Raw genomic sequence first — 26535 nt, 5'->3', positions numbered from 1 at the left:
CTCCATCTCCCCTTTTTTTTCCCTCTACGTTTTCTAAACGTTATGTCTTGCAACCAGTTTCAGTAACCATTCCTTACTGGTTATTGCTAAGTCTGGTTCCTCCCCATGCATGATTGCCAGTAACTCTTATTTTACTATTAACACTATTTAAACATGAACAGTTAAACTAATTTTTAATTGCACCTCCTCTATATAAGTCAGTCATTTTCTGACAATCTCTTCCATAACCCATCTGTTATGGTACCATCATTATTCTACTTTTATGCTTCAACAATGATTGCCTCCTACTTGTTTATGCTTAGGCTGTTCAGATCTTGAAAACATTAAACTTCTTTGTGCCTCTGTTTACCTTTACTGTAGGATGTTCATTCCATCCCATCAGTACAGATGTTTCCTCAGATTCCTGTTTGCTACACCTGCTCTTCAGCTGCATGTTCATTGTCCACCAACCCCTATACCAGTTTGCATGTCATTTGAGAAATTAAGTGTATTCTGTAATTACTGAGTTCTTCCTCAATGCCAGATCTTTATTTTACCTCGCTTCCAATACCCAGTAACTCAGAGTGGGTTGTCCTTGGGTGCTGCAGTTTGCTCCCACAGTCCAAAGACTTACCAGGTAGGTTAACTGGTCATTGTAAATTGTCCTGTGATGGGGTTATGGTTAAATCAGGGTTATAGGGTGTTGTTGGATGGTGTGACTTGAAGGTCTGGTAAGGTCTATTCTGCGCTCTATCTTTTAAGTAATTTTTAAAAAATTATATTTATCCTGCAGTGACATTGAGTCGCGATTAGATTGTACACTTGAACAGGGCCAGTTTGTGGGACATTCCTCTCAGTCTTTCATAAATCCCTGGTATATGGTTCTTCAACAGTGATATTTGCCAAATTCAGTCATTCATTTGTTTATTTATTAGAGATATACCTTCCATCCCAAAGAGCTGCACCATCCAGCAACCCTCCTATTTAACAGGATAGCCTAATCACAGGACAATTTAAAATGACTCATTAACCTACTAACTGCTATGTCCTTGGACTGTTGGAGGAAACTGGAGCACCCAGAGAAAAGTCACACACTCACAAGGAAAATCCTACAAACAGATCTTCAGACTCTGTGCTTTCCACTGCAGTGTGACTGTTCTGAGCATCTGTGCAATAATTCCTCCTTGTCCCTTGTTGCAGTTTATTATCTTTCACTTTAGCTCCCTACTTCAGTCAGAGAGATGTACAATGCAAATTTGGCATGGTATGTTATTGTTTTCCAGACCTACTTTAAACCATTGTCTGATTTTAAACAAAACAAATGTTTTACTGTTGATGAAGCAGCACATTAGGGATTTGATTGGTTTGTGAGAAAGAATAAACTGCAGAATAACAAGGATATCAGGAGAGGCAGAATGGAACAGTTATGAGGATGAATCTCTTTGGCTGGAGGCTAGTGAATGTGTGGAATTTATTGCCACAGACAGCTCTGGAGAGCAATTCATTGAGTATATTTAAAGTGGAGGTTGATAGGTTCTTGATTAGTAAAGGTGTCAAAGGTTACGAGGAGAATGGGGTTGAGATTGTAAGTTGGCCTTGATGGAATGGCAAAGCTGTCATAATGGGCCAAGTGGTCTAATTCTGCTGGTACATCTTATACTCTATGGGATTGTTCAATTTGGAGCCAGTATGGACTCAAAGTGCTTAATGCTGTCTCTTGGGTCATATGTGTCAGCATTAAAAACATCAATAGTGCATTCAGTAGCACCTCTCATGCAATTCAGACTCCAGACTTGGCTGATGGAGAGAAATTACAATTCTGTAAAAGTGGCAGTTACAAAAAAAAGACAAAAGATTAAATTTTCTGGAGTTCTGTTGCAAATGTGACGCTTGTGTGTTGTATTTTAGTTTAGGTCTCATTTCTGACTCATTCCATATGTTCTTCGACTGCACTGCTCTTCTGGCTGGACTGGCAGCATCCGTGATTTCCAGATGGAGGTCAAATGATACCTTTTCCTACGGGTAAGAACAGGAGTGCTTTGATATTTAATTATGTAGCTGTACACAAATATTAACACTTGTGGGGTTTTTTTAAAGCTTCATTTGAAATAATTAGTTTTTAGGGCATTTCTTGCACTAGTGGAATAAACCATCTAAACAAGAGTTTGGTCTGATTCCCTTGGAAGGGTCTAAGTTCTTCCCCCTTAATCACCACAAGCTCAAGGGTAAACTTTTTTCTTTATTTCTGTTGTAGGTATCACAGCTCCATTTCAACATCAACTGTCGGAACTCTTTCATAACTCAGTGCTAGAACATTGTTCATTTAATCTTGATAAGTTCCCTCCAGCCTAAAATGATGTAATACTGATTTCAATTTTCATAGAACTTAAGAGAACTCAGTTATTATTGTGTTTATGGCTGAGGGTAATATATTTGCATAGTTAGAGAACTGGTTAATAGACAGAAAATAGAACAAATGGGTTATTTTCTGATTGACAAACTAAAGATAGTGTTTACCACAAGGAACACATCTTGTATTGCTTACATCTATATTGATGACCAAGGAGTTGGTGTGAATTATCTAAAATCTGATTATGTAGCTAGGTGAGTAATAAAATGTGTGGCCAGTGTTAAAAAGGCCTCATAAGGGTTTTAGATTGTTAACTTAGTGGCAAAGTAAAAAGCATATGGGATATGGTGTGAAATCTGTAAAGATACCCAATTAGGCAGGGAAATAAATAGAAAATCAGAACTCCAGGAAGACCCAGGTATCTTCTTATGTGAATTTCAGAAAGATGATGTGGGGGGGGGGGCGGGGTGGGGGGGATGGTGTACAGCAACCAATTATTAGAGGAGCTGACAGTCTCCTTCCTTCAGTAATGGTGATCTGGAATTTTAGAGCAAGAGAACTACAGCCAAATTTGTGTTTATTTTGGGAAAAAAAATATAATGGCTATTATATCTTGTCCAAGAGGGTTACACTTAAAGTCACTAGACTCTATCTAAATTCCTCAAGTTTGAAGGATGATCTGGTCTGTTAGTTAGAAGCTTGTTAGATGTTTCTCTTGCATGACTTTTCTAAGGTTATCGCTGGTTCCTGAGTAAAAGGGGTGTCATTTAGAACTGAGCTATGGAGAAATTATTTTAAGTAAGGTACTGGAATTCTTTGCCTCTTAGGGTTTGGGATGATGAACAATTGAATATATTCCACATCAATGTTAGTTATCTTTGTATACTAAGAGAATCTAAGGATATTGCTGGAAAGATGTATTTAAAGTGGATTAACAAAATAACAATTTTTTAGCAAGTTCAAAGGGACAAGTTACCCTCTGCTGTAATATTCTTAAGTTACATAGAACATAGAACAGTACAGCATAGTACAGGCCCTTTGGCCCACAGTGTTGTGCCGACCTTTAAACCCTGCCTCTCATATAACCCCCCACCTTAAATTCCTCTATATACCTGTCTAGTAGTCTCTTAAATTTCACTAGTGTATCTGCCTCCACCACTGACTCAGGCAGTGCATTCCATGCACCAACCACTCTCTGAGTAAAAAATCCTTCCTCTAATATCCCCCTTGAACTTCCCACCCCTTACCTTAAAGCCATGTCCTCTTGTATTGAGCAGTGGTGCCCTGGGGAAGAGACGCTGGCTATCCACTCTATCCATTCCTCTTATATCTTGTATACCTCTATCATGTCTTCTCTCATCCGCCTTCTCTCCAAAGAGTAAAGCCCTAACTCCCTTAATCTCTGATCATAATGCATACTCTTTAAACCATGCAGCATCCTGGTAAATCTCCTCTGTACCCTTTCCAGTGCTTCCACATCCTTCCTATAGTGAGGCGACCAGAACTGGACACAGTGCTCCAAGTGTGGCCTAACCAGAGTTTTATAGAGCTGCATCATTACTCCACGACTCTAGCCCTCGACTTATGAAAGCTAACACTCCATAAGCTTTCTTAACTACCCCATCTACCTATGAGGCAACTTTCAGGGATCTGTGGACATGTACCCCCAGATCTGTTTGCTCCTCCACACTTCCAGGTATCCTGCCATTTACTTTGTACTCTGCCTTGGAGTTTGTCCTTCCAAAGTGTACCACCTCACACTTCTCCAGGTTGAACTCCGTCTGCCACTTCTCAGCCCACTTCTGCATCCTATCAATCTTTGCAATCTTTGACAATCCTCTACACTATCTACAACACCACCAAACTTTGTGTCGTCTGCAAACTTGCCAACCCACCCTTCTACCCCCATATCCAGGTCGTTAATAAAAATCACGAAAAGTAGAGGTCCCAGAACAGATCCTTGTGGGACACCACTAGTCACAATCCTCCAATCTGAATGTACTCCCTCCACCACCACCCTCTGCCTTCTGCAGGCAAGCCAATTCTGAATCCACCTGGCCAAACTTCCCTGGATCTCATGCCTTCTGACTTTCTGAATAAGCCTACTGTGTGGAACCTTGTCAAATGCCTTACTAAAATCCATGTAGATCACATCCACTGCACTACCCTCATCTATATGCCTGGTCACCTCCTCAAAGAACTCTATCAGGCTTGTTAGACACGATCTGCTCTTCACAAAGCCATGCTGACTGTCCCTGATCAGACCATGATTCTCTAAGTGCCAATAGATCCTATCTCTAAGAATCTTTTCCAACAGCTTTCCCACCACAGGCGTAAGGCTTACTGGTCTATAATTACCCGGACTATCCCTACTACCTTTTTTGAACAAGGGGACAACATTTGCCTCCCTCCAATCTGCGGTACCATTCCCGTGGACAACGAGGACATAAAGATCCTAGCCAGAGGCTCAGCAATCTCTTCCCTCGCCTCGTGGAGCAGCCTGGGGAATATTCTGTCAGGCCCCGGGGACTTATCCGTCCTAATGTATTTCAACAACTCCAACACCACCTCTCCCTTACTATCAACATGCTCCAGAACATCAACCTCACTCATATTGTCCTCACCATCATCAAGTTCCCTCTCATTGGTGAATACCGAAGAGAAATATTCATTGAGGACCTCGCTCACTTCCACAGCCTCCAGGCACATCTTCCCATCTTTATCTCTAATTGGTCCTATCTTCACTCCTGTCATCCTTTTGATCTTCACATAATTAAAGAATGCCTTGGGGTTTTCCTTTACCCTACTTGCCAAGGCCTTCTCATGCCCCCTTCTTGCTCTCCTCAGCCCCTTCTTAAGCTCCTTTCTTGCTACCCTATATTCCTCAATAGACCCATCTGATCCTTGCTTCCTAAACCTCATGTATGCTGCCTTCTTCCACCTGACTAGATTCTCCACCTCACTTGTCACCCATGGTTCCTTCACCCTACCATTCTTTATCTTCCTCACCGGGACAAATTTATCCCTAACATCCTGCAAGAGATCTCTAAGCATCGACCACATGTCCATAGTACATTTCCCTGCAAAACTATCATCCCAATTCACACCCGTAAGTTCTTGCCTTATAGCCTCATGATTTGCCCTTCCCCAATTAAAAAATTTCCTGCCCTCTCTGGTTCTATCCTTTTCCATGATAATGTTAAAGGCCAGGGAGCAGTAGTCACTGTCCCCCAGATGCACACCCACTGAGAGATCTGTGACCTGACCCGGTTCGTTACCTAATACTAGATCTAGTATGGCATTCCACCTAGTCAGCCCGTCAACATACTGTGACAAGAATCCGTCCTGGACACGCTTAACAAACTCTGCCCCGTCTAAACCATTGGAACGAATCAGGTGCCAATCAATATTAGGGAAGTTAAAGTCACCCATGATAACAACCCTGTTATTTTTGCACTGTTCCCTAAGCTGCCTCCCAATCTGCTCCTTGGTATCTCTTCTGCTACCAGGGGGCCTATAGAATACTCCCAATAGAGTAACAACTGCTCCCTCCCTATTTCTGACTTCTACCCTTACTGACTCAAAAGAGGATCCTGCTACATTACCCACCCTTTCTGTAGCTGTAATAGTATCCCTGACCAGTAATGCCACCCCTCCTCCCCTCCCCCCCCATCCCTTTTAAAGCACTGAAATCCAGGAATACTGAGAATACATTCCTGCCCTGGTGCCAGCCAGGTCTCTGTACGGCCACTACATCATAATTCCATGTATGTATCCAAGCTCTTGGTTCATCACCTTTGTTCCTGATGCTTCTTGCATTGAACTACACGCACGTTAGCCCTTGTACCTTACTACCTTTACACCCTTTATTCTGTTTCTCTTTCTTCAAAGCCTCTTTATATGTTAGATCTGGCTTTACTCCATGCACTATACTTGCAGTTCTCACATGACCTTTATCCTCCTCCACCTCACTATCTGCTCTAACACTCTGGTTCCCCTCCCCCTGCAAATCTAGTTTAAATTCCCCCCGGAGCAGCACTAGCAAACCTTCTCACAAGGATATTAGTCCCCCTCCAGTTCAGGTGCAACCCATCCCGTTGGAACAGGTCCCATCTTCCCTAGAACAAGGCCCAATTGTCCAGAAACATGAAGCCCTCCCTCCTGCACCAACTCCTTAGCCACCATATTTAGCTGCATTATCTTCCTATTTCTAGCCTCACTAGCACGTGGCACAGGTAGCAATCCTGAGATTGCAACCCTGGAGGTCCTGTCCTTCAGCTTTGCACCTAACTCCCTAAATTCTCTTTTCAGGACCTCCTCCTTCCTATCCATATCATTGGTCCCTACGTGGACAACAACACCTGGCTGCTTGCCCTCCCTCTTGAGACTACTGAGAACTCGATCCGAGATATCGCGGACCCTGACTCCAGGGAGGCAACAGACCATCTGGGATTCTCGATCTCTTCCACAGAACCTCATATCTGTCCCCCTAACTATCAAATCCCCTATCACTACTGTTCTCCTCTTTTCCTGCCTTCCCTTCTGAGCTGAGGTTCCAGTCTTGCTGCCAGAGACGCAACCACTGCAAATTGTCCCTGATAGGTTGTCCCCACCAACAGTATCCAAACGGTATACTTATTATTGATGGGAACAGTCACAGGGGTGCTCTGCTCATTCTGTCTATTCCCCTTCCCTCTCCTGTCAGTCACCCAGTTAATGGATACTTGTCCAGAATTGCAAATACCTTAACGTTACTGACAAAAGTTCCTTTATGTGAAACCAAGTCAGCTGAATACTGATAGCTTATGGGCATCATAAGATGAACCATGAGAGAGACCCTTAAATTCTTTGAATTTTCTTACATCTTAACTTGGGTTTCATAGTAATGCCATTATTTATTTCTTTTGCTGATGTAACGTATTCAGATCTTGGATCAAGAAATGCTTAAATTTTGAAGACAAAATGAATTATAAAGAGATTAAAATGCAACTTTAAGTCTTTACTGTATTGAACATGACAATGCAAATGTCTAGACGACATGGGGCAGGGAAAGTTACCAAATAGGGAATTCCCAGACCAGCATTTGGTTTGTCTTGATTATGCTATTATTTGTACCAACCTTCTTAACCAACTTTTGAAAAAATGAAACATTTCACACTCCTGGTCAAGAGGTACAAGGTGTTACACTGTGTGTATTTTGTTTCCTTTGGCAGATATGTCCGTGCAGAAGTTTTGGCTGGATTTGTGAATGGATTGTTTCTGATCTTCACAGCCTTCTTCATTTTTTCAGAAGGAATAGAGGTTGGTTAGCGAAAATATGGTTATGTTAGAGCTGCAGAATTTTGCTCTCAGTTGATTCCTTTTGGGCCTTGCAAGGGATAATTGGCAGTCAAATTTTAACTGTAATCAGAGGATATTTCTAAAATTTTTTTGGTTTTATTTGCAATCTGCAATTCTTTGCATGTTGACTGTTCTTTTTGCCTAGATTTATGAAACAATGTTGCATTGTCATTTGCTATTACCTCTAAAGCAAGGGGTCTATGGACACAGGTTGGGAAACCCTGCTCTAAAGAGAGGATGGATTTTTAGGGGTGTACATGACATAAAGATATAAGTTTGATTATATGGATTATGTCTAGACTTTTGGACTTAAAAGGGTTATTTTCAGACTTCAGCAGAAGACTACAAGCTGAAATTGTTGTCAACATTTCTGTTCAAGTGACTCAATAGCTTATGCAAGCGGTTGGATATATTCAATGATGGCAGTTTTGCACAAAATTATACTGTACATTAGAAACCTGGAATATGAGGCAGATATTAACAGCACATACCTCTGCCACTTTGTAAAGAGTTTGAGATGTCCACCTTCTTGGTAGATGCCTCTGAATTTGCAATTATTTCTGTTTGTTCCAGTTCTTCTACCAACTCTCCTCCAGTAACTTTCTATTGCTAGTGTTTTCTGCACCATTACCACCTCAGCAAATCTTTCTTTTCAAGACCAGACTTTGATGGTAGGCAATCATAGAGAATTGGTTAATTATACTGTGTTCAGTGCTGTGAGAATAGTGTGCAGTAAAATATCAAGAGCCTTTACAAACCACTAATCCAATTGTTGTTGTTGGCAAATTTATGCCTTGCGTTATCTCCAGTAGTGTCTCCCATTTTCACTTCTTCTTGCCCTATCCTGAGAACTTTGTATTTCTAATGAACTATCTACTCCCTGTGATAGTTTTTTTAAAACACATCTCTTTATTGCTGTTACAGAATGAAAAGAAAACACATTAGATCATCCATAAGTTTGAAAGTACAACAAAGTTAAAAAGGAAAAAAATAAAATACATAAGAAATAAAAAAACACACAAAAAAGCAAACACTCTGCCATTTTTAAAAAAAAGGCAGTCAATTCAGTTCGTTACTTTCATCATCCTGAATATTGTTCTCCAGAAACTTGTAGAAAATGTCCCAAATTTCCTGAAATTTGCCAAGTTTGTTTTTTGTGATGTAGCTTATCTTTTCTAGAGCAAGATAAGAAGTCATTCCTTTCAGCCATTGTGAGAGTCCACCGGTTGTTGGTTTCTTCCATGAATAGGCTATGCAGTGTTTGGCTTCCAAAAACAAATATTAAGCAGAGACCTTACATTTTTGGAGGTTACAAAATCCTTTGGATAAATATTCAGAATACATAATTTAGGATCAAGGGGCACCTCTTTTCCAAGTGAGTGTTCACTGATTGAGTTTGAACTAAGGAACAAGCTTCTGACAACTTTTTTTTCTGACAGATTCTCATGCAAATCATTTCTCCATGCTTGTATGTTGTTTGATGACTCTTTGCATTTATTTGCAAACAAATTGTGTAATACAGACACATGTCCCCTAGCTTCAGATAATTGCAGAGTGATGTCTTCTAGAGTAGATAAAGGAGGGAGCTTCAATCTGTAACCTTGCCTGGACATAATAAAACTTCGCAACTGAAGGTATTTTAAAAAAAAGAGTTTTGTTGGAATTCCATATGTGGCCTTGAGTTCTTCAGGCATAAATGTATTGCCATTATAAAGATCAGGCAACTTAGCTATGCTTTGGGTCGACCAAGTTTTAAAACTGGGGTCTGCTCTGCCGGGCCGGAAGCTATCATTACCAAAGATAGGAGTAATCTGGGATAACTGTGATGTCTCCCAAATATGCAAGAGCATCATACCAAACCATTACGGTATTTTTATACCCCTTGCCCCTCTGTCCCTCTCACTATACCCCTTGCCCATCCTCTGGGTTCCCCCCCCCCCCGTCTTTCTCCCCAGACCTCCTGTCCCATGATCCTCTCATATCCCCTTTGCCAATCACCTGTCCAGCTGTTGGCTCCATCCCTCCCCCTCCTGCCGCCTTCTATCATTTTGGATCTCCCCCTCCACCTCCCACTTTCAAATCTCTTACTAACTCTTGGTTCAGTTAGTCCTGACGAAGGGTCTCGGCCTGAAACGTTGACTGTACCTCTTCCTAGAGATGCTGCCTGGCCTGCTGCATTCACCAGCAACTTTGATGTGTGTTACCTGTATTTTTTAAGAAAGGATCTTTAGTTTGTTTGACCAGTTTTTTTTCCCTTATCTGCTAAGTACATATATAGTTCTAGAGGGATATTGATCGACTGGGATTCCATTGAGACCCAAGTAGGGGAGTGATCCTTAACAAAATAAAACATTCCTGTTCTAGTCTGGGCCACCCAGAAATACCATATAAGATTTGGTAGCTGTTAGCCGCCTCTATCATACAGCAGATATAACAGGGAAAGCCTGAGTCTTGGACCTCTATTATTCCAGATAAAATTAGAAAAAAATTTTCTTTAATAAATAAAAGAAAGATGATGGATGAGAAAGTGGGATAGATTGGAAAAGGTACAGGAACTTTGGTAAAATTGACATTTTTAGAATGTTTATGCGTCCAATCAAAGATATGGGCAATTTATTCCATCTGTTTATAAGTTGAATAACTGAATCTGTGAGAGGGTTGTAATTAGTTGGGATAATTTTATCAACAGGAGGAGTAATTTTAACACCCAAATAAGTAAAACTCTGTTCTGACACTGTAAATGGAGTTTGAAGTGGGGGATTGAGTCTCTCATCTTTATCCACGAATAATATTGCAGATTTGTTGTTTATTTTATAGCCTGCAAAAGTACCAAAAGTACTTATCAGGTCAATTAAGGCAAGTAATGTTTGTTTCAAGTTGGAGCAAAACAAAATTACGTCATCTGCGTACAGGGCTATGCGATGTTCTATATCTCCTATAGTTATTCCTGCTATGTTAGCCTGTTTTCGAATTGCCATAGCAAGTGGCTCAATGGCCGGGATAAACAGGAGGGGAGATGGGGGACAGCCCTGTCTTGTTCTCCGTTGGAGTTTTAAAGGTGCCGAAAAGAGCCCATTAGTTAAAATTTCAGCCTGTGGGTTAGAATAAAGAAGTCGTATCCACCTTAGAAATTTTCCCCTATACCAAAGCTTTCTAAAACTTTAAATAGGTATTGCCATTCCACTCTGTCAAAGGCTTTCTTGGCATCCAGTGACAGAATAACGCTATCAGAGCTTCCAGCCTTTTCATAAAGTATATTAAACACTCTTCAAATGTTGTGGAAGCCTTGCCTTCCCTTAACAAATTCATTTTCGTCAGGGTGGACCATTTTTGGCAAGAGTGGCTCCAGCCTCCTAGCTAATACCTTACAGAGAATTTTGAGATCATTGTTCAGAAGTGAGATTGGCCTATAAGATCCACATATGGACGGTGGTTTTCCAGGTTTTAACAGTAGTGTAATTACTGCCATATTAAGGGGGGGGCGGGGGGGGTGGAGGATCCAGTGTCAAATGACTCCTGATACATATAAAGCAGACGTGGTATTAATTTAGTCTTAAAGATTTTATATATTTCAATTGGAATTCCATCGGGCCCAGGAGTTTTTCCTCCCTTCATGTTATAGCTTCAGACAATTCTTAGCCTCTAAGTTAAACTCCAGCGAGGTCAAGTACGTTTCATCCAGGGCTGTAATTCGAACAAGTCGAGAAATTCCTTTTGTATTTGTGGAGCTGAATCTGAATATTCTGAATTATACAGATTTTGATAAAATCTCAAAAAGATATTGTTTATTTCTTTTGGGTCAGCAGTTGTCACCCCCTCATCTGATTGTATAGAGTTTATTGCCCTTTCTGTTTGATGCACCAGGCCAAGAGTTTACTTGCCTTTTCACCCTGCTCAAAATAGGATTGCTTCAGTCTCATCAAACTTTTTGTTGCCTTATTAATGGACAATACATTATATTTGGCTCTCGGTTGGTTAAGTTCTGCAAATAGCTGCTGAGAGGGATTTTGAAATATTTCAGATTCAGTCTCTTTTATTATTCTTTCAAGCTGTTCTATTTCAAATCTAAAAGATTTATGTTTAAAGCTGGTAAAGCTAATCATCTGACCTCTTAGAAAGGCTTTAATGGCTTCCCACCTTATAGCAGCAGATGTCTGCTCGGTATTATTTCCAAAGTAGCAGTCTATCTGTTCTCCAATAAACTCTATAAATTCGGAATCCCCCAGCCCAGTCATCTGAAGCCGCCACCTTGGGGAGTAATGTAAAGCATTAGGCAGGTTCAAAATAAATGAAACTGGGGCGTGATCTGAAATTATTATGCTATCGTACCAGCAGCTTATAATTGTGGATTTTAAAGCAGCTGAAAGTAAGTAATAATCAATTCTGGAAAAGGTCTGGCAAGTGCTAGAATAGCAGGAAAAAGTTAGTTTATCTGGGTGCTTACTTCTCCACTCATCAACTAAATTAAAGTCTTTAGTGTATTGCAATAACTCTTTTCTTGTCTGATGGTGAGAGGTATCTATCCCACTAGATCTGTCTAGTTCAGGTTGGAGTGCACAATTAAAATTGCCACCTACAATAAGATGGCCTGGCAGAGCAGCTACTGATAAAAACAGATGTCTGAAAAAAGCTGGATTGTCGTCATTTGTCCCATAACACATTGACCAAATTAAACCTGATTGAGAAAATTTCGCATTGAATAATAAGGTATCTGCTGGATTGGTCTTCAGTAACATTAACAAGGTGAAAAGGCACCAATTTATGTATAAGGGTAATTACCCCCCGTGAGTGTAAGCTAAAAGAAGCTGGAAAAAGCCAGTCCCGGCCATCTCCTCCTTACTCTAACTATATCTTCGTGGGTTAAATGGGTCTCCTGCAGAAAAAATGATTTTAGCTTTTAACTCTGTTATCCTACTCATGACTTGCTTTAACTTGACAAGTTTATTTAACCCTCTTACATTCCAAGAGGTAAACTGAAGTTCGCAGGGCAGGGGCTATTAGTTATAACTTCAATCATGTTGAGATGAATTGATTTAGAATGACTGCTATCTGAGATTACAACGTAACAAAAAAGATGAGTAAAACCCAGTAAATAGTAACTAGATCATTGTAAACATAACTAAGTGTACTTCCCAAACTGATATACACCCACCCACCCCCCCCACGATGAACACCTCCTGACAGCCCCGAAAGAGGGACTAATTATGGAGTTTAACTGGTCCTGCCACGCCGTCGTCATGGTGAGGAACAGCATAGCCAACAGCCAGAACACAGCCCCAATGTTATCAGTAGTAGAGAATATTACAGCCAAATTATACCAAGAGTCTTTATCAAATTTAACCTGGTCGTAGTTACAGTGCCACTGAAGATAACGAAAACCGATGCAAATTCATTAGCATAAACAGTGCAGTGGGTAACACACCGCTAACGTTTGTTAGCGTTCATTTATGTCCCTTAGGCACTATGAACATACCTATTCAAGCAAAAGTTTAAAAAAAACTGCTGTACTGTCTTACTTGCCCGCAGCCTCCAAGTTGTAGTCCTTCAGCTCCTGCACAAATTTCTCCGCTGCTGATGCACTGTCAAAGGTGTGGCGTTTTCTTTTGTAGGTCACCAGCAGTTTAGCAGGGTGAATTATCCCGTACTGTAGGTCTAGGATGGAGAGAGAGGCTAACTCTTTCTTCATTGGATCAAAAATTTTCCTTCACCTGAGGAGTTCGGCAGAGACGTCGGGGGAAAAGCATGATTCTGTGATTGTTGAGAAGTACAAGTTCTTTCAGCCTGGCAGCCTTCATAACCCGGGTCTTGTCCACATAGTTTAAGAACTTCATTATCACTACCCTGGGTCGCTTAGCGGACTATGCTTCAACTTCGTTAGCCTTGCCAATTCTGTGCGCTCTCTTAATCAGCAGGGGCCCAGGGAAGTTTTCCGCACCAAGCACCTTGGGGATCCATTTTTCCAAAAATAGACCATATCAGCCCCTTCCGTCTTCTCTGGAAGTCCCACCAGGCGAAGGTTGGAACAGCGGCTACGGTTTTCCAAGTCGTCCACTTTAAACACTAACACCTCCATAGCTGCTTTCATGGTTGTGTTCTGATTATGCAGAGGGGTGATATCATCTTGATTAGTGCTAATTCTATCTTCGGCTTCTGTAATGCGCACTGTGACAGCTTTCAGATCAGCTTGTACTCCTTGTATGGTGTTTAGTAGCCCATCAAATCTCGACACAAAATCATCTTGCATTATTTGAATGATGTTTAGGATTTGGTTTGGGCCCGCTGCCGTGCTAGCATCTGTTGCCTTTTCTTCACCAGCATTGTCGTTAGCTTGCACTGCATGCCTATAGGTGGGGTCCAACTTTGAAGACTTTTGCGTCTGCTTTGTTGATTTCAGTGGCATTTAGGCTATCACTCAATTTCCAATCAGACAAACCGGAGCTGTTCAGGTAATTCGAGGTTGTTTGATTGCGTAATTTCAAAACTTTTCGGAAGAGCTCTGACACGTCTGCTCAGTACCGCGCCATAACCGGAAGCCCTCCCTGTGATAGTTAATTTTCAGTGGGTGAGCTACTTAATTGATGGAGTTACCTTTGTCAAATCTAATCATGCTACCAGCAGATCTTGGTATGAATAATAATCAAGCAAAAACCAAAGTTTAGCTCTACCTTATCCCGAAGATGGGGATTGGTGTCAACTTGTGACAGACAATTTACTATGACAAAGTACTAGACAAACAATCTGCCTAAACTAATAACACACAAACTATTGTACTACTCATCAATACTGAGTAAACCATTTAAACAATCACAGTCAAAAAAAGTATGTGAACCTCTGGGGTAATGCCTTTACAAAAGCTATTTGGAGTCAGCTGTTCCATTCAATGAGATGAAAATGGAGGTGTGGGTTGTAGAGGTGCCCTGCCCTATTTTTAAAAAAAGCACACAAAGTCAGGTTACTGACAGAGCCTGCTCTTCTCAAAGTTCTGTTTATATGCACCATGCCTTGATCAACACAACTTTCAGTGGACCTTTAGAAAAATTGTAGAGATGCATGAAGCTGGAAAAGGCTACAAAAGCATTTCTAAAGACCTGAGCGTTCATCAGTCCACAGTAGGAGAAATTGTTTACAAATGGAGGAAGTACAGTACTTTTGCTACTTTCCCTAGGAGTGGACGCCCTGAAAGATCACTGAGAACACCATGGAGGAAACCAGTGCTCGCCAAAAAAAAAAACATTGCTGCACATCTCAAGTTTGCAAAAGGCCATCTGGATGTTCCACAATGTTTCTGTGGACTGATGAGACAAAACATAAACTTTTTGGCAGATATGTACACCACTATGTTTGGAGGAAAAAGGGCACTGCTTACCAACACCAAAATCTCATCCTAACTATGAAGCATGGTGGAAGGAACATCACAGTTTGGGGCCATTTTGCTGCCTCAGGGCCTGGACAGCTTGTTGAGGGAACAATAAATTTGAATTCGAATTCAAAATGTTATCAAGACATTTTACAGGAGAATGTCAGAGTAGCAGTCCGTCACCTAAACCTTAATAGAAGTTGGGTGATGCAGCAATGATCTGAGACACAACAATAAAACGACAAAAGAATGACTTTAAAAAGAAGAAAATTCATGTTCTGGAATAGCCAAGTCAGAGTCCAGACTTTAACCTAATTGAGATGCTTTGGCATGACCTGAAAAAGGCTGTTCACGCAAGGTATCGGAGAAATATTAATGAACTGAAACAGTTTTGTAGGGAGGAATGGTCTAAAATTCCTCTTTGCCATTATGCAAGTCTGATCAGCAGCTACAGCTGGAGGTTATTGCTCCTAAAGAAGGTTCCACCAGTTATTACATGCAAGGGTTCACATACTTTTTCCAGCCTGGACGTTGAATTATTAAACAGTGTGTTAAATAAAAACATGAAAAGTATGATTGTGTGTTACCAGTTTAGGCAGATTGTGTTTGTTATTATTGTGACTTAGATGAAGATCAGACCACAGTTTGAGTAGAAAACCAGATAATTGCAAAGGGTTCACAAACTTTTTCTTGCAAATGTATATGCTGATTTGTCATCTCCTTTGATTCGGCAAATAACAGTGGTGTAATTAACGTAAATGTTGCATTGGAGCTATGTTTAGGCTCATAATCATCAGTGTAAGCAAGTAGAACAGGGGGCTAAGCACATAGCGTTTTGGTGCAGCTGTGCTGATGGATATTGTGGAGGAGATATTGCCAATCTGAATTGACTTGGGTTTGCAAGTAAGGAGATAGAGGATCCAATTGCACAAGGAGGTATTGAGGCCTAAGTCTTGAAGCTTATTGATTAGTTTTGAGGGGAATATACTACTGAATGCTGAGCTATAATCAATGAAGAGCATTTGATGTTTGCATCTTCACTGTCCAGATGTTCCAGGGTTGGGTGAATAGCCAATGAAATGTTATCTGCTGTTGACTTGTTGTGACAGTAAGCATATTGGAGCAGATCCAATTGGCTTCTCAGGCAGGAATTGATGTCTTTCGTTGCCAGCCTCTCAAAGCACTTCACACGGTGGATGTATTGTCTACTGGACAATAGTCATTCAGGCAGGTTACCACTTTCTTTTTGGGTACCGGTATAATTGAAACCTGCTTGAAGTAGTTGGGTACCTCAGACTGCCAGAGCGAGAGGTTAAAGATACCAGCCTGTTTATCAGTACAGGTCTTTGGTAATGGGCCAGGTACTTCATTTGCGCTGGATGCTTTCTGTGGGTTCACCCTCCTGAAGGATGCTCTCACGTCAGTCTCAGACTGAAATCACAGGGTCATTGAGGACTGTGAAGACTTGTGAAGGTGCCTCCATATTTTGACGGTCAAAGCACGCATAAAAGGCATTGAGCTCATCTCGGAGTGAAATCTGGTTGTCACCTATGTTGCGTGGTTTCATTTTGTATGAGGGTAACCTTTTTAACCTCCTTTATTAAGGGTAAAGGATAACATGCATGGAATCAATCCTTGTAACAACTATTCAAAACTGTAATTACAGTAAGAGAGGACAATTCAATAACTGGCAATGTTGCCACAGTGGCAAAAGAAGTGGCCATTTTTAAATTTGGCTGCATTTTTTCCTTTTCACTTAAATGTTTTTCATTGGAGAAATATAAAGTTTATATGGGTGCCACAGTATTGAAGCACCTTGTGCAATGCTGTTACAGCTTGGGGTGTCCTGGAATTCAGAGTTCAGATCACCATTTTGCAAGGAGTCTCTGTACATCCTCCCACAGTACCAAGGTGTACTGGATAGGTTAATTGGTCTTTGTAAATTGCCCTGTGATGAGGTCAGGGTTTGTTGCAGGATTGCTGGGGCGGCATGACTCAAAGGACCTACTCTGCACTCTAATACTAAATAAAATAAAATAAAATGAATAAAGTTCAGTTTGTTGTAACGTGGAGAGAGGTGTTTGGATTACCTGCATGTATCAGATCTAACAGCCACATTCTTGGTCAATACTTTGCTCCCATCTTTCAAACAGGTATCCATTTACAGAGATGTATCTGGAGTCATCATTCCTTCTGGTCTTTGGTCTTGTAACTTATTGCAGGAAAAATGAGAGGTCCCCACTGTTGACCTCAAAGGCTGGTATATTTCTTAAATGATAAGGAATTTGTATCTGTAGAAGAGCAATTAAAGGTCAGATTCAGAAGCTGTTATAGACTAGTGAGCATATACAAAATGTAATTAAGGGCTATTGGAATGTTGGCTTTTTATCCCAAAGTGATTGGAATACAAGGGAGTGGGTGCCATTTGTAGTTTTGCATTCAGTTCTAGCAATATGCATTAGGCTTGATTTGTTATTTGGAAAGAGTAGCACAGATTCCCAGAATGATTTTTGGGCTTAATGGTTAAATTGAGAACCAGCTTGGCAATTTTTTTTTTCAAGGTAAGATATTAAATCATGACCTGATTCTGGTATTTACAATTGATAGGCAAACCAGAGGTGAAACTCAGAAAATCCGCAGCAAGGGAATGCAAGCTTAAAATTTCGTGTTTAGCCATTCAATTGGACTATATATAAAGAATTGTGGAAATCTGGTGCTCTCTTCTACCAAAATCTATTAATACTATCAGCTGAATGTTTCAAAGTAAGATTTTTTTGTTAGGCAACGATGATTGAATCAAGATGGATAGATGGAGTTAGGATGCAAAGCAGGTATGATTAAAGAATGCCAAAACAGACTGCTACCGTGCTTGCACCTGTATTTAATTTTTAATTTGTTGATCAGTGCTCTGTTTTTGCTTCCACCTTGTTCATGTCCATTTTTTAATTTACTATTTGAAATCTTGATGATGTCATTCAGGTTACCTCAAAATCTCTGTTAAAAGAAAACGCGCCTGAAAATTTTTCTTTATTAATCTATTTAAAAATAGATTGATAAATAATGCCCAGAATTATGTGCCAGATTTGTAATTACTACGTCTACAGTTGCACCAGTGACAAGACTACTGGTTGCTATAGATTTTGGTCCATTTTGTCCCTATTCTTGTGTTTTTTCAGCATGTTGTGCTATAAAGGCTAGAAACCCATCTGTTTTATTTAACGATGTAGTTGTTGGTTGTTATTCCCATTTAGTGCATGATGGGTGGTGGATCTGTCCTGTATCATTTTGGAAATACTAACTTTGTTCCTAATAGATATCACTTTAAATACGGGTGTGAAGCCTTGTTGATAGCTTAATAATTGACTAATAAAAGAAGTGTTGATTATCTCTTCTGTAGCTTAAGACCTTGTCTTTTTGAATGTTGGTACAGATTGAGCACCCTTTATTCGAAATGCTTAAGGCCAGAAGTATTTTGGATTTTTTCAGATTTTGGAATATTTGAATCTATATAATGAGAATACCTTGGGGATGAAACCCAAGTTTAAACACAGATTCCTTTTGCATTACATATACGGCTTGTACATATATCCTGAAGGTAATTTTATATAATACTTCTAATAATTTGTGCATGAAACAATGCGTACATTGAACCATCAAAAAGGTAAGCTATCACTGCCCAGGGTAGACAGTCAGTGGCTGTTTGGCATCACCATCACTTCTGACTCTGAATTTATGTGCTACCAGTAAGCAGTCTTTGCCTTACACTTGTTCATCACACATATATACTGATGCAGCCGTTCAGTGTGTTTGCTTTTCATCAGTAGAGATATTGGCAAACTAATCAATGAATTTCACTGCTGCTGTGGGATCAACAGATGCTTTATCAACACAAATATTTAAAACTGTAATGCCTTGCCTTTTCTTAAATTTCTGCAACCAGCTTGCTGAATATTCACAATTGCCTTCAGTTTTCAGTTTGTCATGATAATAGAGCTTCGCTTGTTTTGTGATCAGCATACCATTAAAAGGCATATGTTCACTCTGTTCATGAATCCACTTTTTGAATACACAATCAAAATCTTCATCTTTTGCCTTTCGCAGTGTTTTTCTATTTTTCATTAGCTTCTGTTCTTTTCTTTCAGCATAGAACTTTTAATAGTTTGTCCTTCTGTTTCTTCAGGTTGTTCCAACACCATACTCTGTCAGATGCTTCATAGTTAAACCGCTGTCAAGTTTTTCCAATGATTTGACTTTCTGTATTATAGATAAATATAACTGTTTCCTCTGTTTATTTTCACTATTACCCATGGAGGTAACTGCAGGCCTTGGCATTTTCAACAATAGCTTCACAACATAGAGCAGAGAATAAGCACAAAACACATGGTAATCACTGTGAGTAATGCATGAAGATCTGGCTATGATGTCTGTTGAAAACTAACTGGCTCCAACAGGGCCACCACAGGGTATGTGAGGTCACTCATCAGAACTATATGTGCTGTGCAAAAACCTACATGTTGCCTGGGACCCTCCCTTGTACCTTCTGGAATTTTCCATTTGTGGCATCATGTCAGTGCTCAAAAAATTTCGGATTTTGGGAGTCTTTCAGATTTTGCATTTCGGATATGTGATGTTCAACCTGTAATCTTGTTTCCATGTGATCTGGGGGCTTCCGTTGTATAATTGGCAAAAACCTGGTTATAAAATGATTCCAGCAGAAAGTTTAAGATCTTTGCCATATAAAGAAGTAATTATGACTAGGAAATTATTCTACAAAATGTATGGTTTATTTTTAAATTGCAGGAGAATAAGACATAATAACTCTGGAAAAGACAGCTACTTCGTGGTATAAAGTCATAAGCAAGAGAAAACCAACAGATGCCGTCTTTTCCATAGATGCTGCCTGGCCTGCTGATTTCCTCCAGCATTTTGTGTGTGTTGCTCAGATTTCTAGCATCTGCAGATTTTCTCTTGTCTGTGGTTGGATTACTACACTGCGAAGTCTCTTCCAGGGACGCTTACCCTGAAGAAGTTTAAATCTTAGTATATAAAATGACTTCACTTTTGGGGAGAATAAAAGGTCATTTATATTTGACTGCTTTTTATATTCACCAAACTAAGTCCTGTGTAGCAGTGTGTTAGAGATCAGGAGCTGTTATTACCATTTGGTGGGATGTGCAATTTCCCATGTTGCTTCTACTTGTAAGATGCTTCAAACTTTAGTTCTCTTTCATCTCCAATTATTTTTCAGAGAGCTTTGGAACCCCCTGAAGTGCATCATGAACGGTTGCTGTCTGTATCTGTGCTTGGGTTTCTGGTGAATTTGGTTGGCATTTTTGTATTTAAACATGGTGGCCATGGACATTCGCATGACGGTGGTAAGGGAACAAACAGTTCTATAAACCTGGAACTATTGGAATTGTTAGGCAGAATAATACCAATATCATGGAAAGGCTAGACAGTGAAACATTGATATGGGAAATTACTTTCCATCCACAGCTGCTTTTTATTGTTAGATGCAATGTTTCTAACCACTAATGTATGTCCTGATTCACAAAGGCGTTTGATTTTTTTTCTTAATTCATCACACTGAGTGAGGAAAAAATGATCAGAATTAGCTAATTAGAGATAATGTCTGCAGCTCTTGCTTGACTTCTTTTCAAATGAATTAGGCTAGTGACAAAGCTCTTTTTACATCATTGTCATTTCACTTCCTATCTGACACTTAACATGCTGTTAACCTCAGCAATACAGGAGAAGCAATACGTATCTACCAGGAGAAGTTCTATACCAACAATTAATTAAAGGTCCCTCCACCCTGCACCTTGAAAGAGAAAAATAACATTCTACTTCCTTCACCCAATGAATGACATTCCACTTCAATCCACTGACAACTCTTTTGTTAAGTTAATGCCCTGGATTCTAAACAGTAATTTTCAGATTTAAGCATTGAGCCATTTTGAGTTACAGTCGCAGTTCCCAAAATAACTTCAGATCAGAAAAAGTAATTTACCTTTTTTTAAGAAAAAGTGCTTATTTCTTATTTAAAATTGTAGTATTATCTAAAGAATAAATTGTTGGGAAATGTTAAGTACTTTTTCTATTCGAATAGAAACGCTATTAAATGGGAAGAAGCTGTTATTTTTCGGATACCCAAACTACAAAGTTTAATCTGTACATTTAGGCAAAAGGATATTTTGGCTTTCATGATAAGTGATTGGAGTGAAAGACTAGATGTTGCTGTTATTATGCAGGGTTTGATGATACCATACCTGGAGCACTTGTACAGTTTTGGTTTCTGTATTTAAATTTAACCTTAGAAACTGTATTCAAGTTTCACCAGACTGACTTTGGGGAGGAGGAGAGGTATTTGATTAGGATGGGCATATAATTCCCTGGAATTCAGAAAAAAGAGAGGCTATCTCATTGAGTCAACATTCTTGACTAGGGTCCACGCTATTTTTGGATAAGCAGAGGGCGAAAGCTAGAATATTGCTTAATTTCTCTCTCTGAATTTTTTCACTGATAGATTTCTGAATCTTGCTAATTTTTTGGCAGGTGCTCAGTTATCAAAAGTATTCAATGTTACTCGATAGACTTTTGGACTATCTGAGATTGGCAGTAGTTACAAATGCACAGTGGCTATCAGAGTCATGTTTTAAAATAGGAAATGCAAAAAGAGTGGTAAAAGTTAATGAGGTAGTGTTTCTGGGTTCATTGTTCATTCAGAAATCTGATGGCAGAGGGGAAGAGGCTGTTCCTGAAACATTGCGACTGTCTTTAGGCTCCTGTATTTCCTTGATGGTAGCAATGTCAAGAGGGCATATCTTATTGAATGACACTGCAGTATGGCATGCTATTCCCATTTCATATTTTAAAACAGTTAATGATGGCATTGTACATTTGTGTGTAAGTTTGTTTATCAGATTCAAAGATGTGCATTATTTTTTTCTGTAAACATCATTTTTGTTGCATTAGGTCACGGCCATAGTCATTCACTCTTCAATGGAGGAATTCATGGGCTGAATCATGGACATAGTCATGGTGGACACAGTCACAGCCATAATTATGAGCATCGATCTATACATTCCCATGAGCATGGGCATTCCCATGGGCATGGACATTCCCACGCTCAGGAACACTGCCATGGTGAGTTATCTCTTTCAATTCTCCATGGAGCTAAAGTTACCTTGGCTAAAATATAGAAAGCCAGTATGTTTCCTTAATTTTTGTGTTTGAGTTTTTCTCCAGTTATGTATTGTACTAGACTCTTCATAAAAAATTATTAAATGTCTTGATATGGGTTCTTGCTTTGTTAGATGTCCAGTATCAGGTGATTACTGTCTAAAATTCATTCCAACAAATTATTCCTTTTGTTTCATCATCCTCAGGACAATGACTGACTAACATGTTCACAGGTCATACAGAAATCTCAGGAAGATTTGATTCAACTCTCCAAGAATGAATAGCTGAATCATAATCTATGTTATTTTGATGCCTCTTCAGCTCTTTTTCTTTAATCCACCTATCTGGTCTAATATTGAATGCTGACATATTGCTATCTCAGCTAGGAAGCCTGAAAGTGCTATCTATCATCTGAAGAATTATATTGTCCCTTCCTTAAGCTTATTCTTACAACCTTGCAATAAATGTTTATCTTAATTATTTTCCTGTGCTCTCTCCCACCCTTCCATAATGTAATATAATTTTGCTATGTTTTCATATTTTTCATTTGATCTGGAATGTGCTCCCTGGCCCATCAACCTGTGCCAGTTCTCAGCCCACTCCTTTCATCCCCATTCCTCCAGTTATTTCCCTAAAATCTATTATTTTGCAGCCCATCAGCTCCATCATTTTCCTGTTGCCCACCTGTGCTAGAGGGCTAGTATTCACCCACCAGCATGTCTTTTAGAAGTAGGAGGAAACCAGAGTACTTGGAAGTAAACCTCATTGTCACAGGGAGACTGTATTCAAGGTCAAGTTAAAGCTCGAGTCCCTGGAGCTCAGTTTTACTGCATAATCCTGCTATGTAAATTACTGCATAATGATACAGTGTATCTGTACTTACTTTTCTCCAAACAAGCCAACATTCTAATAAATCTGTATTTTACTCTTCTTGAAACCTGTTTCTTTCCTGCGTTAGGAAGGATATTGTACCTGAACTCTGCATTTTGGTTGAGATTTTATGATTAATTAAACAATGTTGTGCAAAATTTTGTAAACAGAATTGAATAAACACAAATAATTATTTAGATAAATTAACTAATGTTTGGCATCCATTGTATGAGTGTTGGGGAACTGCTGCATTTTGTGCTCTGATGCCGTACTCCACAAGGTGTCATCAAACACTGTTTGCAAAAGCCCAGTGAAGGACATTGGCACATTTGAGCTTTCCGTGTGTTTGAGAGGATCGTGAGCTTAGTGAAATGGTAATGCAGTCCATGAGGTGCAAATGTCAAAGTGGCTTAGATTTTCATTTTTTGCAGGCCACTGAATGAGTTTACGAAATGTGAATCGATATCAAACTATTAGCATTGAAAGCCTAGTTATATGTAAGCAATGCAGTTTGACTGAGGTATTGGTAAGGTGGGTGATGTGAGCTAATCATAACTTAGTGCCTTAAGCAGAAATGGAAGTAATTGTATTTCAAGTACTATATTTGGAATATTTTGTTGGAAGAGCCAAGTAGTATGTGATTTGTAGACAGTGATTTCAAGCATATTTTAAATAGTAATTTTGTGCAAGTTTGAAAGTTAGATCAATCATTCTTCTCATTCTTTATTTTTAATTTGAGAGAAAGATGCGTAAATGAAACATGCAGTTCTATTCTGTACAGCTCTTTAAACTCAAGGAATAAAGCGTCTCAACTTGGATGCAACTATGAGTTGCTTGCCAGTTTATTACACAAAAGCTGCAGCAGCAACCTAGTGCTTAGCTTTCCTGTTGGTGGCGCTTTGGTCAAGTTAGAGGTTTCATACTACGTGGAAAAGTAATTCAATTTGTATCTGTATCATGGTGAAATATCAACAGAGTGAATTGGGATCATTACCTTTTGAGGTACATCTTCAGCCTAATATTTTGCCCTTTTCACTGTTGAATTCATTATTTGCTTATGCTGGCTATGTGATCAGTTATGGGCAGTGCTGATTGCCTGTCTCTTGCACTCATCTTTCCCCCTGCCCCCACACCCCCTCATAAACTCACAATCACTTGGTTTGTTGAATTATCTAATTACTGACATTCCTGTTAACCATTATCTTAGGAAGCTATTGACCAGGTGAAGTTTACTGATATTTATCAGTTTTGGTGACATCTAGAACTCTTAAATTATGTAACTGCAGCAGCTCATTAGCAATTTTCTTTCAATGTATGTTACAGATTTTACAATTATAAGTTCTGTGTTTTTTTTTCTGTACAGAAGACCATCAGTGTGATACACTTCAAGCAAAAGGGTCCAATAGGCAGATTTTAGAAGGTTTGTGAATTATAAGATGAGCTCTATTTTTCACATGTACGTGAAAACATACAATGGAATCTGTCGTTTGTGTCAGTGACCATCGCAGTCGAGGATGTGCTGGGGACAGCCCTCAAATGTTGCTGTGCTTCCAGTTCCAAAAGCCTGCCCACAACTTACTAAACCTTCCTAACCCATACTGCTTTGGAATGTGGGAGGAAACCACAGCGCTGGAGGAAACCCACGCGGTCACAGGGAGAACGTACAAACTCCTTACAGACAGCGGCACAATTGAAACCAGGTCACTGGTGCTGTGAAATGCTAGGGTGCCACTTCATTTTGTATAAAGTTGTCGCAGATTCTTCATTATACCTTTAGCCAAAAAGATCGTAAGTAATCTAAAATGTTTTTTTTAAACCAGTTGGTCCTTCTCTAAATATAGAAGAAACTCAGTGAATTTTTTAATATATAAATCAAAACTGATATTTCATGAAAACATAAGAATTTCTTCCACTCTTGTCATTATAGGCGTCTTTCTGCATATTGTAGCAGACACTCTTGGCAGTATAGGTGTTATAATATCTGCCCTTCTGATGCAGAACTATGGCCTAATGATAGCAGATCCTATCTGCTCCATGTTGATTTCTTTCCTTATAGGAATAAGGTAAGTTATTTGGGGTTTCTATATTACTAATTTGTTGTTAAGTTTTTGGCCTATATAAGATGCAAATGTTGCCTATAAAGCATTGTTGTTGCTGAACTTTTACTAAGATGGTATTAACAATATTTGTGTTTTAAACTACTACATGAGAAAATAAGCCATCATGTTGATGCACTTGGACAACACCTGACATCTTTTTTTTTCATCCCTGCGCCCACAGAATGGTTACAGAGTTCATTTGCTCTGTAGGTCTGTGCTGCTTCCATGGAAGAACAGTGTGGTTACAGTTCCACTACCTGTCCTCATTCTATAACCTACCAAATTCTTTCAGATACTCACCCAGGTCCACTTTGAATGTTCTCTTAAAACTTCAGGCCTTGTGATTACAATTTCCTAAACGTTCTCCCATTGAAAAGACACCTGGCAGTCTCATTTCCCAGTATAAGGTCCAGTATGACTCTTTTACCTTGTCTAACCCTTTTGTACCAAGAAGGTCCGGGCTTATATTAGGGAAGCTGAAATCACCCACCACGACAATGCTGTTTGTTTTTGCACTTTTTCCTAACCTGACTTCATTTTATTCCTCAATGTCCAGGTGGTTATTGGGGGATTTATAGTATAATCACAAGAGTGATTGTACCCTTCTTATTTTTGAATTCTATCCATATAGCCTCAGTGGATGAGTTCTCTGTTATGTCCCTTCTGAGTACAGCCTTGATATTCATCTTTTCCCTTCTCCCTGATTCTTCTAAAACATCAAAACCCCTGAAACTGGCTGTTTTAATAGCCTGATATTCGTAATATTTCTTTTACCTCTTCTACTTACTCTCTTGGTAATTTGGAGAGTTCTGACTCTAATTTCCCTAGGCAAGAGAATTAGCCTAGACTGCAGCTGAAACATCTCCGCCATAAAAGCTTCCCTCCCAATTACAGTTTTGACAACCATCCAACTAAGCCAGGGTAGATCTGATTCAATCTGGTTTCAATGGTCCTTTGAATATTCTTACCTGGGAGTGTTCCATATCCTTTTTGCATTGCTGAGCTAAACCTGGTATTTTTGTTGTCTCCTGTATGTCCCCCATTGATAACCTGCGCATTTGGCTTTGTTCATTTCCCAGAACCGAGTCCAGCAATGACTTTCTAGTTGGGCCAAAAACATGCTGATTAAATCAGCTGTCCTGGGGAATTCAGAAATTCCTCCCAGCTCTTTGCTCCTTTGCTATTCCAGTCTATATTTATGTAGTTTAAAAACCCCAGGATCTTTGTTTTTTTCCCCCCTACATTTGTAATTTCCATGTGGATTTGCTCCTCAGTATCCTTACTGTTAGTTGGCAGCCTATAGAATAATTTGGTTAGTGTAATTGTACCTTGAATGTTTCAGAATATTGTAGTGCTGG

The 26535-nt window shown here is 39.6% G+C and overlaps 1 protein-coding gene across 1 annotated transcript in view; it reads left to right on the top strand.

The window, feature by feature from the left end:
* slc30a7 (solute carrier family 30 member 7) overlaps window positions 1-26535 on the top strand; it is a 68076-nt gene that overhangs the window by 16455 nt on the left and 25086 nt on the right. The window contains exons 3-8 of the mRNA XM_072274098.1: window positions 1888-2001; window positions 7543-7630; window positions 20275-20401; window positions 22002-22172; window positions 24442-24498; window positions 25006-25141. Of these exons, the coding sequence (XP_072130199.1) occupies window positions 1888-2001; window positions 7543-7630; window positions 20275-20401; window positions 22002-22172; window positions 24442-24498; window positions 25006-25141 (693 nt within the window). The remainder of the gene's footprint in view (window positions 1-1887; window positions 2002-7542; window positions 7631-20274; window positions 20402-22001; window positions 22173-24441; window positions 24499-25005; window positions 25142-26535) is intronic.

Source organism: Mobula birostris, chromosome 12 (genome assembly GCF_030028105.1).
Source record: "Mobula birostris isolate sMobBir1 chromosome 12, sMobBir1.hap1, whole genome shotgun sequence".
NCBI classification, from domain to species: Eukaryota; Metazoa; Chordata; class Chondrichthyes; order Myliobatiformes; family Myliobatidae; genus Mobula; species Mobula birostris.
This window is presented reverse-complemented; position numbering and strand designations above follow the sequence as displayed.